The sequence below is a fragment of the Arabidopsis lyrata genome, assembly GCF_000004255.2.
Source record: "Arabidopsis lyrata subsp. lyrata unplaced genomic scaffold ARALYscaffold_6, whole genome shotgun sequence".
In the NCBI taxonomy this organism is placed as follows: domain Eukaryota; kingdom Viridiplantae; phylum Streptophyta; class Magnoliopsida; order Brassicales; family Brassicaceae; genus Arabidopsis; species Arabidopsis lyrata.
In genome coordinates this window covers 19476227-19492040 of record NW_003302550.1, presented here as the reverse complement: position 1 = coordinate 19492040, position 15814 = coordinate 19476227, and the positions used below count along the sequence as shown (strand labels likewise).

At 33.9% G+C, this 15814-nt stretch overlaps 3 protein-coding genes and 1 long non-coding RNA gene across 4 annotated transcripts; 3 read left to right on the top strand and 1 right to left on the bottom strand.

Annotated features, from left to right (window-relative positions):
- The first annotated feature begins 887 nt into the window (after positions 1–887).
- Positions 888–1525, top strand: LOC9310645 (gibberellin-regulated protein 2). The gene is made up of 3 exons (XM_002874532.1): positions 888–950; positions 1069–1123; positions 1344–1525. Exons 1-3 carry the CDS (start codon positions 888–890, stop codon positions 1523–1525), a joined length of 300 nt encoding a protein of 99 aa, XP_002874578.1.
- Positions 1526–4947: 3422 nt separating this feature from the next.
- LOC9310644 (gibberellin-regulated protein 3) lies at positions 4948–5827 on the top strand. Its single transcript, XM_021020651.1, has 3 exons — positions 4948–5169; positions 5277–5331; positions 5427–5827. The coding sequence occupies exons 1-3, from the start codon at positions 5107–5109 to the stop codon at positions 5606–5608; spliced, it is 300 nt and encodes a 99-aa protein (XP_020876310.1). The 5' UTR covers positions 4948–5106; the 3' UTR covers positions 5609–5827.
- A 2409-nt stretch (positions 5828–8236) lies between these two features.
- On the bottom strand, positions 8237–8588 carry LOC110227306. Its single transcript, XR_002331076.1, has 3 exons — positions 8556–8588; positions 8430–8468; positions 8237–8353 (listed from the first exon to the last, which is right to left on the bottom strand). It is a non-coding gene; the product is annotated as an uncharacterized LOC110227306 (long non-coding RNA).
- Positions 8589–12234: 3646 nt separating this feature from the next.
- On the top strand, positions 12235–14072 carry LOC9310643 (exopolygalacturonase). The gene is made up of 4 exons (XM_002874530.2): positions 12235–12635; positions 12726–13037; positions 13146–13670; positions 13768–14072. The coding sequence occupies exons 1-4, from the start codon at positions 12492–12494 to the stop codon at positions 13999–14001; spliced, it is 1215 nt and encodes a 404-aa protein (XP_002874576.1). The 5' UTR covers positions 12235–12491; the 3' UTR covers positions 14002–14072.
- Positions 14073–15814: the final 1742 nt, after the last annotated feature.

Sequence of the window (15814 nt, the reverse complement as noted above, 5' to 3'; positions counted from 1 at the left end):
AAGAACGGTTTGTGCGGAGGCGAGACACTCTTTCCTTAATTCTTTAATTGCCCGTAGTGTGACGGCTTGACGCAATCAGAATCCCAGGATACAACCGCACCATCTTCTGATTTACAACACTCAAAATCAGAAGTCTAACGAACTCTAGTAATGTGTGTACTCTCAGACTCGATAACTAGAGAAAAGAAGAGGAAGGAGATTGTGATCTTTTTGATCCATATGTCCATGAGATAAAAATGGAGAGATGAAGCCTTGGTTTTATAGTCCAAGCTCTCAACACTATAATGGAGCAATAAAGGTGAGAATGTTATTGTTATGAGAATGAATTCTCAACATCAATGCCATTGACTCCATCACCTTTAATTGTTGTGAATTAATTTTTGTTGTTACACAATTTATAATTCACATTAAAGGAGATAATTGTTGACTTAATCAACTTACACATTTGGGTAATTAACAATTGTCATTTGGGTTATAAGCCCATTTCCCAAATCTCAAAATCCCAAACCCGGTCCGGCTCGACACGATACAACACGGCTTGGCACACATGCCAGGTTTGGATTTCTCCTTTAACTTCCGAAGTGCGACATTTGATCCTTTAGTTAAATTTCAAGTTATCCAAGCTAGCCACTTCGGACCTCCATTTCTCATTCAAACGAACTTCAACTTTAAAAGTTACCCGAAAAAGTAGTCCGGCGCAACTAATCAAAATAAGTTCCAACAATAAAAATAAAAAGTTGTAGACAATGAAATATTTGTCTAGCCACTATAAATAGACCAAAGAGGTTATATTTATTATACATATAGCCGTAATATCAAAAGAGAGAATCAGAGAGAAATAATTCTTATATTTTGCACAGCTCATAGAAATTGCATGCGTTTCGGACATGGCAATCTTACGAAGGACACTGGTTCTGTTACTTATCCTCTTCTGTCTTACCACTTATGAGGTTTATAATTTTGGTCTTTATTTCTCCAAGAATCACTTAAAACTTGAACAATATTATTATACTCAATCCATGTTTATGTATTATTATAATGATGATGATGACTGATCATTCTCTTCAGCTTCACGTTCACGCTGCTGATGACGCAAAGGTCGGTGAAGGCGTAGTGAAAATCGGTACGTAACCCTAAGATATAACATGCATGTTGGTATATAACTTAATATTTATCATGGAGAATGTCTCAAGCTTTAATGAGATGTTATATCTCGGAGAAGCAAACTATGGACTAAAAGCTTGGGATTCCTTTGCAAAAAAAAAAGAAATATATACTTAAAACGGATTAAGTTAGTTACATGTGTATGATGAATGCATGAATGTATGTATGTATGATTGTAGATTGTGGTGGGAGATGCAAAGGTAGATGCAGCAAATCTTCGAGAACGAAACTGTGCTTGAGAGCGTGCAACAGCTGTTGTACCCGATGCAACTGTGTGCCACCTGGTACTGCCGGAAACCACCACCTTTGTCCTTGCTACGCCTCCATTACTACTCACGGTGGCCGCCTCAAGTGCCCTTAAATTTCTGTTTCTATTTCAATATATATATATACACATGTGTGTATGTTTATTTCCAGAGCCGGTCCATGGCATAGGTCTATGAAGCATTGGCTTGCGGCCTCAAATAATATAGTTAATTTTCGGCCAAACATTTTTGAGAAGTTTCTTTAGTCTAATGGTCTATTCTTATGAGAATAATGTTTCATGTTCAAGTTTACATAATAGCCTTTTTCTTTTTTTTTTCCGTTTTTTAAAAACAAAACATTAAAATAAAACGAAAAATAATATAAGAAAATTTTGGGATTAAAAATAAAATGATTTTACTTAAACAAATATTAATAAAAAAAAGCAATAAACCTTAAAACTTAATTAAGACGTCGTTTGCTCTTCTTCTTCCTTCTTGGTCTTGCAAAAAGCAATAATGAAGCAGCCTTTTTTTTTCCCTTTGCTTGTGGCCCTCATAAACGTTGAGCCGGCTCTTTGTATTTCCTTTGAGCAAGTACTGCTATGTTTTAAGAGGACAAAAGTATATGTATGTGCAGCTATAAACTAATTAGAAGTTAATGTTCATGTTGAACTTTGCGTAGCTAGTATCAAACCCTGTTACTTTTGAACAGCCAATTTCGGTTTGTTCTAAGTTTAGCAACCCTGAATAAAAAAAATCCAAATAATTAGAGACTACAAGAAAATATATCATTTAAAACGATGAAATAATTAACAACAAAATTTTTTATTATGTTTTCATGTTTTTTTAGCGGTAATACTATTTTGCAGAAGCGTTAAATCAATACAAATACAAATCTTAATCTGGTTTTGGCAATGAATATGATTCGGATCTATTCTTGAAATGGTCTCAAAAACTAGAGTTGAGATCACAATAAGAAAATCAATTACAAACTAATTGAACCCTTTCGTTTGTTGATATATCAAAGCACTTTCTTTTTAAAACGTTTATTGCTCTCTAGAATCTCTCTTTATATTAATGTTTAAAAATATATGTTTCGTGTTTTTGTATCTTCGTTTTCATAGACAAAAGCAAGAGGAGCCTTTAGAAAGACACCAATGTCATAGAGAGACATGAATGACTTTAGTATCTTATTTGGATGCGTTCACACCCGACATATATTTTCCTTTGAGTTGTGCGATTTAGAGACCCTCCAGGTGATAAACAAGGTTCCAATGCGTCCTAGTTACTTTTTCAAACTGTCAAGATACAAGCTGCAGCTCAAGTTCCCATATTTTGCCTCAAGTTACATTAAAAAAAAAAAAAAACTCATATAAAAAAAGTCACATTAAAACCTCCAACGGTTGTAGAAGTTCTTTTAGTCCATTGGTTGACTAATAATTCATTAATGCTTTTATACCCTGAAGTCTGGGGTTCGAGTCCCAGATACTACGATTTATTAAGAAATTTGCGGATTATTGGAGGCAAGTGTGCAGGAGATCTCCAGCGATGTACAATTATAGCCGTTCGCCAGGATTTTACACAGAAAAGGAAGTGTCCATCAAAACCATGAAAAAGGATGTGAAGGAGGTAAGCATGAAGAATGAGGTGAAAGAGGTGAAGGAGATCGTGAATCTAATAAGGGTCGGAAAGAATTGTTCGTTGTAGAATCGTTTATGTAATAGTTCTCATAATTTACAATAAATAATAAATCCAGACGACAAAAAAAAAAAAAACCTCCAACGGTTATATGCTTCAAGTTTGATTGATATGTTTCTTTATTTAACTTTTTAAAACGTAAGGCTAGCTTCAACTTCGAGTCTATATAAGCTCATTTCGTTTTCATTTGTATGCACCATTCCATTTGAGAAATATTCCGTAAATGTTTTACTTATCTTTCATTCAAGTGTGGATTCACTAAAGCCCTGTTTATTTGTACATCTTGATAATGCATCCAGATGATCCATTCAGATGATGTATCTGGATGTTGTTCGTTTCTTAATTTAGTAGGCCATCTGGATGGAACATCTGAATGAAGTTTTGTTCGTTTGATTAGTCTTTTATGTGTCGATATGAGTGAATTAGCTTGATGATTCAAGTTGGTTAAGAGTGTGTTGTTTAAGGATTCAACAACAAATACCCCCATCTCTACTTCTACCTTCATCCATTCTATTCATCACATGCTTGAATATTTGCTTTTGTTTGATTAAATCATCGGGTGGATTCCCGTGTTTATACAAGAACCTGAAATTGGTTTTAAAGCACAACCAAAACTTGAGATTGGACAATGCTTTAAAAGGAAAAAAATCAAAGGAAACCATTACGGAGCCAATATCAGAAACTACCCTGACACTCTTCAAGGAACAAAACCATATCATGGATTAGGCTGACAATTTTATTTTTAGAGGTCATTCTTGTCTACAAATCATACTCGAATCTTAGGTAATAAAGATCCGCTAACTAGGATATTATAATATCTATTTTGGACGTTTGTCATGAAGGTCATCATGGTGGACTCTTTTGAAGTTAAAAGTTAGGTTGTTATAGGATTCCAAGAAGAGAAAGGAATTGAGAATGGAAATCCTTGAAGTTCTTGGAATGTCTATTTTTGGTAATCCATAGCTATTAAGAGGTTAAATGATGATGATTTAGGTTTGTGAATCTGTCACAACGAAAGTAAAGATGAAGATCATGAAGCTATTTAGCAATATCTTTGGTATGAAGATTGATTTACTCGTGTATGTGGTAACAATGTATTTAGTAGCTGAGTGTATTCTAAATCTAGGAGTGTTTCTCCTACATCTTTTGTTTGCCAATAATGACTTCCAAAACGGATTCACACGCGTTCGTTGAGTAATAGTTGGTTCACTTAACCAGGAATTGTCTCCTAGTGGTAAAAGGCCCCCAGCTGGGGGTACCGCCACCTGGATTCGATTCCTGGTCACTGTGGTATTCACATACGGGCTGCAGCGTTCCAGGAGCCGACACGTGGAGAGCCATTTAGCCGTTCACGTGGCTAGTCTGAGCGAACCGATAGCGGTGCAAACACGTGGACCCTTGCTCTGTCGGAAAACCGATAGCGATGCAAACACGTGGACCCTTACTCTGTCGGCGAGCGTTAGGAAACTTGGGTTATCAAAAAAAAAAAAAAAAAAAAATAGTTGGTTCACTTGTGTTGATGCAAATTTGCATACCTCGTAGTTAAAATATACGCGTGTAAAAGGAAACGCGTGAATAGTATGATGGGTGTTAACAAAGTGGAGATGCCACCAAATCTTCTTATTAAAATGAATCGTGAAGGATATTACCACTTTTAACGATATGGTCATTACCATTGGGTGACATGTGGACTCTACTTTGGTGGCTTGTTCATATCCTTCCACATCATCATGTAAACGTGAAAACACCCACCACACTCACTTACACGTCTTCATTATATATTATCGTACGTAGCTCACAAAAAATATATGAAAAACTAGCTTAGGTTTAGTGATTCTCTTTTTCCAGTGTATAATATACAAAAGTTGTAACAATAAAATATTTGGATAAGCACTATATATATATACCCAAAGAAGTGTTAGATTTATATACTTAAATACCAAAACAGAATTACAGAGAATAGTTTATACACTGCACGAAACTGCATACTTTTTCAGACATGGCAATCTTCCGAAGTAAACTGTTTTTTTTGTTAATCCTGTTCTGTCTCACCACTTATGAGGTTCATAATTTTTGTCTTTATTTCTCCAAGAATCATTTGCATCGTCTTATCCTTAATTCATATGTGTTTGATCGATGATAATGATAATAATTCATCATTCTCTTCAGCTTCATGTTCATGCTGCTGAAGCTACACAGGTCGGTGAAGGCGTAGTGAAAATTGGTACGTAACCCTAACATGTAAAGTAATTCTCTGTTTATATGAGTTTTAAACGGTTAAAAACTAGTCATATGTGTATATAAATATATCATGTGTAGATTGCGGTGGGAGATGCAAAGGTAGATGCAGCAAATCGTCGAGGCCAAATCTGTGTTTGAGAGCATGCAACAGCTGTTGTTACCGCTGCAACTGTGTGCCACCTGGTACTGCCGGAAACCACCACCTTTGTCCTTGCTACGCCTCCATTACTACTCACGGTGGCCGCCTCAAGTGCCCTTAAATATATATATACAAAGATGTGTGTATGTGTCTCCCGCGAGAGCACACACTTGTGTTTTGAAAGACAATAGTATGTATGATGTTAATGGTTCATGTTGAACTAGTATGAGTTGTATGAACTGTGTTTCTTTTGAACAACCACTTTGTTAAGTTTAGCAACACTAACTATTATCTAAATAATTAGAGACTGCAGTAAAACACAAACACGTTTTAATCCGAATAGAATATCGCATGTGCACAGTATAATCGCAGTAGTATTTTGGAATCGAATCTATATGGACCAAGTGAATGTACGTTGAACATTTAAAATAAATTAGGATGCAAAGAAATTTTCTGAAACTCGGGGTTTTAGTTGACAAATAAAAATTAAATAAAAGAACTAAAAGAATAAATAAAATTAGTATAAATAACCAAAAATAACCAAAAATCTCAGACAGAAAGAATTATCATGATTCATGATAGTAGAAGAGATAATTAAATAGAATTGTATAAAAACCGTTTAACTCAAATCGCGAATATAAAACTAACTTTCTTTCGTAGCATTAACTATAATGTCATTTTTAAGTCAGGGCAGTGAACCATTTTTTTCTACAACGAATTGGTAAAGTCAGGGAGAGCATCCATGTTTTAGCCCTTTGGTCATTTTATGACAAAATTATCCCTGCCTGCATAACCAGAGTGTACAATATTTGTGTATGAATTAGTTAAAAGGTTGTAGTTAAGTACAATGTCTCGTTAGTTACAGTACCCACGTGTTCGATTGGTTTTAGTAACTCTACAGTGTGAAAAAAGAATAAAAAGTTAAAAAAAAATATGCTTTTAAAGAAGCACTAAAAGAAATATCTCCATTCTTAGCTTGAGAAAAATGCTATTATAAATAATCAATAGCGTTTTCATAAATGCTATGTTAGACCCCTGTTATGGTAGAACCCCCACATATGATAGCGTCAGATATGTATGCTATCTTAGAGTGTTATACCATAGCATTATCTAAACGCTTTGTTATCAGGATTTTCTATTTTTTAAAAATTATGTAATTAGTCATTTTCCATGCTATGGTAGGTGTTTATACTATAGCTATGTTAAAAAGCTTTAGTTTTAATTTTTATAGCTCCAATATATGCTATGATTCAGTATATCATAGCGTTTAATTTAAAGAAAAAATTATGTAATTACTCGTTTTGAAAGCTATGATAGACTTTTCTAACATAGCAGTTTTTCTAACAGTTATTTAGATGCTATTATATGCGTTTTGATCACAATTGTTTCTGGTTGAGATAGACACCAAACCTGTTTCATATAATACCCTGATTCATCAATGATTCGAAATACAACATACATTAAACACTAGCATAAATCCAGAACATACACAATAAGTCTCAAACCGAGTTCTACTTAGTATCCAAAACGAATTAGTAGCATAAATCCAGAACACACACAACAAGTCTCAGACCAAGTTCTACTTAGTATCCAAAACAAAGTAGTAGGAGGACAGAATACCTTAAGACATGATCACTTTGTCCTCAGGCCATGCAATGACTGTGCCAAGGGCATCTTCCATTATGGCTATTTCCTCTGATGGCCTCCAAACTGATGCATCGCTGACTTTCACAATATCTACCCATACTTTGACAGCATCAAGACCCAAGGGAACAAAGTGAACCTTCTGTGCTGGATCGTTTGTAGCCCAGCGTCCTTCAGCAACAACTCGCTTCTTTCCAGTAATATCCATCAACTTGCACTTCTTATTTTCCTTGGAAACAATTGGATTAAGACGCTGCCATGTAAACAATATGAACCAACACTCAGAAGACTTGACATAAGAAACTTAATTCATAACATTTACAAAACTTATACCTGAGATTTCCGGAGAGGAGATTGTGGATTTGGTAGATATTTCTTTATAGGAGAGCTTTGAACACCTGCATCCTCAATAGGAGATTCTGAACCTGTTGCTGGAGACTTAGACACTGTTGATGCTGCTTTTACCTCTGTGGCTGCAGACTTTGTCTCATCTGAAGATTTAGAGCTTGATGGCCTATCAGTTGATGCTGATTTCTGAAGAGGAGATTTCTGACCAGTTGTAGTTGTAGGATTTTCAAAAACAACTTTATTCACAGGCCATGATACAAAAGCCATCAAGCAGTCCTCAAGGTATGTCATTTCAATTGTAGGCCTCCATATAAATGTTTCAGGTATCTGCACTGAATCAACAAAAACTTTGACAGCCTTTGGTCCTAGAGGAAGACCATTAACTAATGCAGTTGGTTCTTGTGTCTGCCAACGACCCTCAGCAACAATCACTTCATCTGTAGACAAATCCAACAGTTTACATTTGTTCAAAGAATTTGTTCTTAAGCCCTGTCAAACACATTCAGAAAAAGGATAATTAGTCTACTAAAGCTCATAAAAATATCAACTCATTAGCAGGCTGACCAAAACTTACCGTTGGCGCAATGTCTTCTATATTAAGCTCTTTGTCTACAAGAACACACTTAGAGGCTGGGCATGCAATAATTTGTCCAACAGCTTCCTCGATAGTAAACATTTTTGTTGCAGGTCTCCACAGGAATGCATCAGGTTTAGTAGCAGTTTCAACCAAGACTTTGAGATCTGTCAGGCCTAGACGACAGTCATTCACTATGTCATCAGGATCAGAAGAAAGAATACGGCCCTCACCAATGTTATCATCAGAACCCGACCAGTCAACCAACACACACTTAGGGTGTGCTCTTTTGTTTACACTCTACAAAATGTTAATAACAAGTATAGGTCAGAATGGAAAACTGATCTAACAAAACCAAGCAGCAGGAATCACTTACTCTTGCAGCTGAGTTTTCACCAATTTCAGCTTCATGTCTCTGTAAAATGAACAAGAAAGTCAATTCAATAACTATTTCAAACATCAGTTGCTTAATGAATAATCTGGGAACTCTTAAGGTTCTAACCTGATTCTTCATTCTGCTAATTTCATCCTCCAACTCATGCACCTTTTTTACTAATTGAATTTGCTTCTCTTGCATATCAGTCATACACTTGGTCTTCACCTGGAAACAAGCTAGTTTGGTTTTGCTCATGCCTCTACCCATTGCTCTCAGCCTTCCAGGGTTGTCAGGTCCTAGCAGTTGAGAGAGGTGATCCTCCTCTGGATTTGTTGTATCTGTTGGAGCATCACTTCCAACCAGCTCAGCTGCCTTCCTCTGTAAAACAACATCCATATATTGTGGAAGAGAAGCAATGGAAAATATTCTAGAAGACAGTCAAACATATTTTCAACTTACAATCTTTTCTGCAGCATTTGTATTCACTGGCGTACCATCCTTTTTGGTACGCGACTTCACCCAAACCTTTAGCCTTGTCACTTCAGATGGATCTCCACTCTCAATTTTCTGTGTGAAAATCAGAAAACCATTCAGAGTAGATATATTTCTTCAGAGGAAACAACAAAGGTAGTGTAAGCTTACCATTTCTTCTGCTAGCCTGACCATTCCTTTCCGGCTTGTAGTGTGAGGTATCTGTTTCTTCCTCCTTTCTTTATATTTGTCACTCACAACCTAAAGACAATTAATATTAATAATCAACATTCAATAAATTTATCTAACATAATTCCAAGTCAATACCTTAAAGTCTGCACTAGTCTTGAGTTTGACAAATTTACGCCATTCTGTTGGAGAAATATTCATTGGTCTTAGATTCATTCTTTGGTGGTTATTCGGAGCTAAATTAATATTCCTGACAATGCGTGACTTGTATGACCTCCACAGACCCCCCCATTTGCTTTAGCACAGCAATCCTTTGGAACTCCTCATCAACCTCAAACCTTGCCTGCATTCACTTACCATCAAAACATAATAAGAAAAGTAAATGTGGTCTAATTACTTTCTAGGTAAAACTATTCTAACTGTAAAGAAGATATCACCTGAACAGATCTCCAGAGAACTGTTTTGATATCCTGACTAACACTCTTCCAGCTATAATTTATTCACTTAGGTATAAAGAATTTTAAAGTATTCAAAATTCAACTAATTTTCTGGGTTTTGATTCACTTAGGTATAAAGAATTTAAAAGTATTCAAAATTCAACTAATTTTCTGGGTTTTGCGACAAGAAATTAAGCGTAATCTATAGGAAAAAGTGTGAAGTATAAAGAAAAATTCTAATTTGTGTTATAATCTATTCACTTAGGTATAAAGAATTTTCAAGTATTCAGAATTCAACTTCTGTAATTTGCAGATGTAATCAAATTCACTATATTCAATTTTCATATTTTAAGATTTTTTTTTTAAAATCTAAATTAGATAGAATGTACTTTCTAATTTTTATAGAATAAAAAAAATCTTAAGAATATGTTTTCTAACATTCTTAGAACATGAGTAAATGTTAGAAAAAATATTCTAATTTTTGTAGAACAAAGAACAAAGTATAGAATATGTATTCTAAAAGTCGTAGAAACTAGTATTCTAAATACCGTAGAACAGAAATGACTTCTAAATTTTGTATAACATGTAGAGTGTGTAGAATACATAATCTAAATTTTGTAGAACATGTAAAGTGTATAGAATATACATTCTGATTTCAGAAGACATATTCTAAACTTTATAGATCAAATTATATCCATCTAAAACGAAAAAAAATATATATATATTTTTGACATTTTATATATCTTCATGTCTTCTTTATCATTTTAATACATATTTTTCTTAATTATTTTTGAAACAATTGGTTCAATCTTATGCAAGGGGTAGTTTAGGAATAGTTGATATTTGTTCATAGAATTCATATATGGACAAATACTTAAATATTTATCTTTTATTTCCAATTTTCTCAAGAAAAAAAGAAAATTTAAAGTGAAATATTAATTTGTAAGAGCAATATACTACAAAGAGTTTTTCTTTATTATTAAATGTTCACTTAAGAAAATTTACTAAAACCAGCTTAAGAATTTTAATTGAAGTCAAAGATATTGAAAGAGTCACATTACCCGATACACTTAACCGCAAGGTAGTATATACGAGATCGATCCACAAGAACCAATGGTACACTAAAGATTTTCGAGACTCGTTCTTAGCTAAAGCTAAAAGATTGTTTTGTTTTGGGTTTTCGGAATTGTAAATAAAAATGCAATTAAAATAGACGATTTAACTTCAAGATTTAAAGACATTGGGCGTTAGGGTATTTCAGAGATCAACGAATAATGGAAACATGAAACCAGGAATTCAGTAATTAAGAACCGTTCTCGAACATGAACACATTTAAACCAATTCTCTTTCAAGACATTAATCACTAAATTTGACTATTCAATTACTAAACTTTCGCATGCAATTTCCTAGTCAAATTCGCATTACCAAACAAATTCATTAAGTTCACAATGCGTCCTAACGTCAACTTTCGTTAGCTAGAAATACATTGCTCAATCCACATTCTTTCAGGCATTCTATTGAACACTTTTGATGCATAGAAAAACCTAGAATCTACAACAGGGTGATCAATCCTATTCTAGCATTAAGAACATGTGAATCAAAGAACCTAGAGAATGAGAATTCCTAACACAATCAATCCATTAATCCATTGAATCTCCTAATTGGAACCCTAAAACCCAATTGGAGAACTACTCACACATAGAGAAAGAGAAAAGGCAAATAGATATGAAAGAAAACATGATTCAATAAAATAGAAAAGGAATAGGGTTTAGAAATCTTCTCCAAGTGTCAAGAGGATGGATTCCTTTGCCCAAAGTTTTAGGAGATTTGTAAAACTATAGAAACGTACATATCTTAAAAAATCAAAAACGTTATAATCTATCTGCTAAAATAATTAATAACAATGGTTATATTATTCAAGAGTTGTATTACAAAATATACGATATGTAAGTTGTTAACAAAAAATAGTGATACGTAAATTATGTAACATATCTCTTAAATAGAACTACAACTATATAACATAATCAATTAGAAAAATACGTTTGAGAATTTATCATTTAAATCATATATTTTTAACCCCAAAAAATGATGAAAACAACATATTTATTGTATATTACGTTTCTATCTAACAAGACGATGTTAAAGTTGCATCACAAGATTAAAATCTTAAAATAACAAAAAACAGTAAGCCAAATAGTCGTTTGAAATAAAAAGAAAGCGGTAGGCTAAATAGTGGTATGAAATCGATTATAGTTTTTTTTTTTTTTTTTACAATTATAGTATTTTAAATGAAGATGAAGTTACTTTATTTAAGTGTTGGATATGTAATTGTTTTGAAAAAAAAAAAATTTCATAGATATTTTTAAGTGCATCTAAACATTAGATTATGCAAATATAAAATATTAAATATATATATATATATATATATATATATATATTTTCAAATAAAATACAACATATATATTAGTTAAAATTTTAATATTTAGAGTTATCTTCAACTGTTATAATTATAAATATTTGATCTCTATAAAAACATAATATATTACAAAACCCACGTAATGCGGATCATTTTATAGTAATAAGAAAATAGTACATTAGGAAAACATCTTTAGTTATATGCAATTTAAATTAGAACAAACAAAAAACAATTAATTGGTAAATATGAATGGCACATTCGCCAAATTGAAGATTCCGTTTTAAAGGAGAGAACAAAAAATAAACCATTATACAGTACACTCAAAAACCTATATAACAACATATTAACCAATCACAATCATTACAAAAAAACAACCCAATTTTAGTTGTTAATTAATAACAATAATCAAGTTCTTTTAACAGTTCATCGAGACATGCTAACTCTATATAAGTAGATAAAGTGGGCCAACACTTCTCATTATCTCTTAGAACAAGTATTGATAAACAACAAGTTTTTCTTATTTCCATATACCTTAAACTAAAGAATAAGATGGCAAGCATTACTTTTGCGTTTAAGGCTTTGTGTGTGTCTCTCTTGTTCATTGTTGTTGCAAGTCGTCCCACCGGAAGACCAAAAGTTTTCAATGTCCAACGCCATGGTTCTAAACCGGACGGCAAAACGGATAACGCCAATGTATGTACATGGGAACTTTCCTAATTTATTTATTACCACAAACGAAATTAACTTATGTCATCTTAAACCTATGGTCCTATACAAACTTAGGCATTTACAAGTGTATGGAGCCGTGCATGCAGAAGGGAAAGTGGAAGAAGTAAAATCTATGTACCAAAGGGAACATTCTACCTCGGTGGTGTAGAGTTCGTGGGTCCCTGCAAAAATCCTATTGAATTCGTCATCGATGGAACTTTATTGGCTCCTGCGAATCCTAGCGACATTAAGCAAGACACATGGATCAACTTTAGGTACATCAACAATCTCTCTATCTCCGGTTCCGGTACACTTGACGGCCAAGGGAAACAATCTTGGCCACTCAATGACTGCCACAAAAATCCCAATTGTCCTAAACTAGCTATGGTAACATTTTTTTAACCTTTTTCAGTTATTGTTTCATTTTAAAAGATATGATTATTATTTACATTTAAAGCGATCGAGTCTTTTAATATACTTGAAATTTTTCTTAAGACTATGGGATTTGCATTCGTGAACAACTCAAATATCAAAGACATAACATCACTCAACAGCAAAATGGGACACTTCAACTTCTTCTCCGTCCATCACTTTAATATTACTGGCGTCACTATAACAGCTCCCGGCGATAGTCCCAACACCGACGGTATCAAGATGGGTTCATGTAGTAACATTCACATCTCCAACACAAATATTGGTACCGGAGACGATTGTATCGCCATTCTTTCTGGAACCACTAACCTTGATATCTCTAACGTTAAGTGTGGTCCCGGACATGGGATTAGTGTCGGAAGCTTAGGGAAGAACAAAGACGAGAAAGACGTGAAAGACTTAACGGTAAGAGACATCGTGTTCAACGGCACAAGCGATGGTATTCGGATCAAGACCTGGGAATCTTCAGCTTCGAAGATCCTTGTTTCGAACTTCATGTACGAGAATATTCAAATGATTGACGTTGGAAAGCCAATCAACATCGATCAGAAGTATTGTCCACACCCACCTTGTGAACATGAGAAAAAGGTTAACTTTCTATGCACAAAAACAACCTTCATTTTCGTTTTTTTTTCATCACAAGAACAAAAAAAAACAAAATATAACTTGTATATCTTTTTTTCAGGGAGAGTCTCACGTTCAAATCCAAGATCTTAAGTTAAAGAACATATATGGAACGTCAAAGAACAAAGTGGCAGTGAATCTGCAATGTAGCAAAAGCTTTCCCTGCAAGAATGTGGAGCTCATTGACATTAACATAAAGAATAATGGACTCGAAGATGGTTCATCCACTGCGGTGTGTGAGAATGTTGATGGTTCTGTACGCGGTAAAATGGTTCCTCAACATTGTCTGAATTGATTCGTCCATGGTCCATCAAAACAATAGCTATGTGTTGTATATGCATGATATTTTCATTTATGAATAACTTCCTAATTGATTGGTGTATATATGGATTTATGTTTTTTCTTATAACAAAATTTCCAAACCAAATTGTAAATATGTATATATGCTTTCTGATAATATAACATCCATAATTTACAAAGAAATTCAACCCCATTTGTTTACATAATCTCTGTATAAATTCATTAAATCCGGTTCAGCGGAAGAAACTAGATTGAACCATATTCTGGTTCGGTTTTGACTGGGCCGTTTGAGAGTCGAAAAGGCCCATAGTTGTAACGTCCAGGCTTCAAATCCCAAATGATTTAAATAATAGTGGAATATACAGAAAAAAATATGTGGCTTATTCGTAAGAATTACAAAGATTTAGGGGTACAATTGAAATTACGATTGAATCGATGGCGGATGTGAAATCAACAACAGCGACGATTGCAGCCGTGCCGAGCACTTATCTCTTCTTCTCTATCACTCTCTCTCACCATCTCCGTCAAGATCATCGGACATGGTTATGAGATAGTTAGTAGGAGATAATCTTATCTTTTATATTATAAATCACAAGTCACCTAACCAATAGAACTTTGCCACATAAATTTTTGTTTCATAATTTTAAGGATTAATCAATTTTTTTAAAATGCTAACCTAAATTTCTTTCTGATATCTTCCAATATATCTTTCCACTTTCTCCACGATTTTTTTTCCCAGTAACCGATCTCATCTCCTATATATAGATTAAATGATTGTCTCAAAACGGTAGATACTTGGTCCTATTTAATTAAAAAAAATTTCTCACCATCTGCAATAATATTCTGTCTCTATTGAGGATTTTACGTACGCAAAACTAACTTATTTTTGCTTCATCGGAATTTGAAGAAGGATGTCTGTAATTTGCAGATCTGCATGTTAAATATGGGGAATCTTTCCAAATCTACCACTTTTAGAGATGTGGCATTCCAAATCTACCACATTCTGAAAAAGCTTTTCAAATCTACCACATTTCTCTCCCACATGCGAAATTGCAAACGAAATTGCCCTTGATGGTGACATAAGGTTTTGTCAGATAAAGGGACAAGTTGGCACTGGCTGGAGAAGAGAGACCAGGCTGCAATAAATGTTGTACGTTTACAATTACTTATAATTGTAATTAAATAATATATTAATAGAGTAGGGTTAGATCCTTCAAGGTCTTCAGCAAGATCCAACAATTACTCGGGGACATATGAAGAGAAAAATAAATTAAGCTCGGGGATAAATTTAGATCGAATGGGTAATAGAACTAGATCAGGGACAAGTTCATATGGAATGAGTAATAGAATTAGATCGGGGACAAGTTCATATCGAATGAGTAATAGAATTAGATAAAGGACAAATTCATATCGAATAAGTAATAGAAGTAGATCAGGGACAAGTTCATATGGAATGAGTAATAGAATTAGATCGGGGACAAGTTCAGATCGAATGAGTAATATAATTATATCGGGGACAAGTTTATATGGAATGAGTAATATAATTAGATCGGGGACAAGTTCAGATCGAATGAGTAATAGAATTAGATCGGGGATAAGTTCATATCGAATAAGTAATAGAATTAGATCAAGGAGAAGTTCATATCGAATGAGTAATAAAAGTAGATCATGGACAAGTTCAGATCGAATGAGTAATATAATCATATCGGGGACAAGTTCATATGGATTGAGTAATAGAATTAGATCGGGGACAAGTTCATATCGAATGAGTACCAGAATTAGATCGAAGACAAGTAATATCAAAGCCA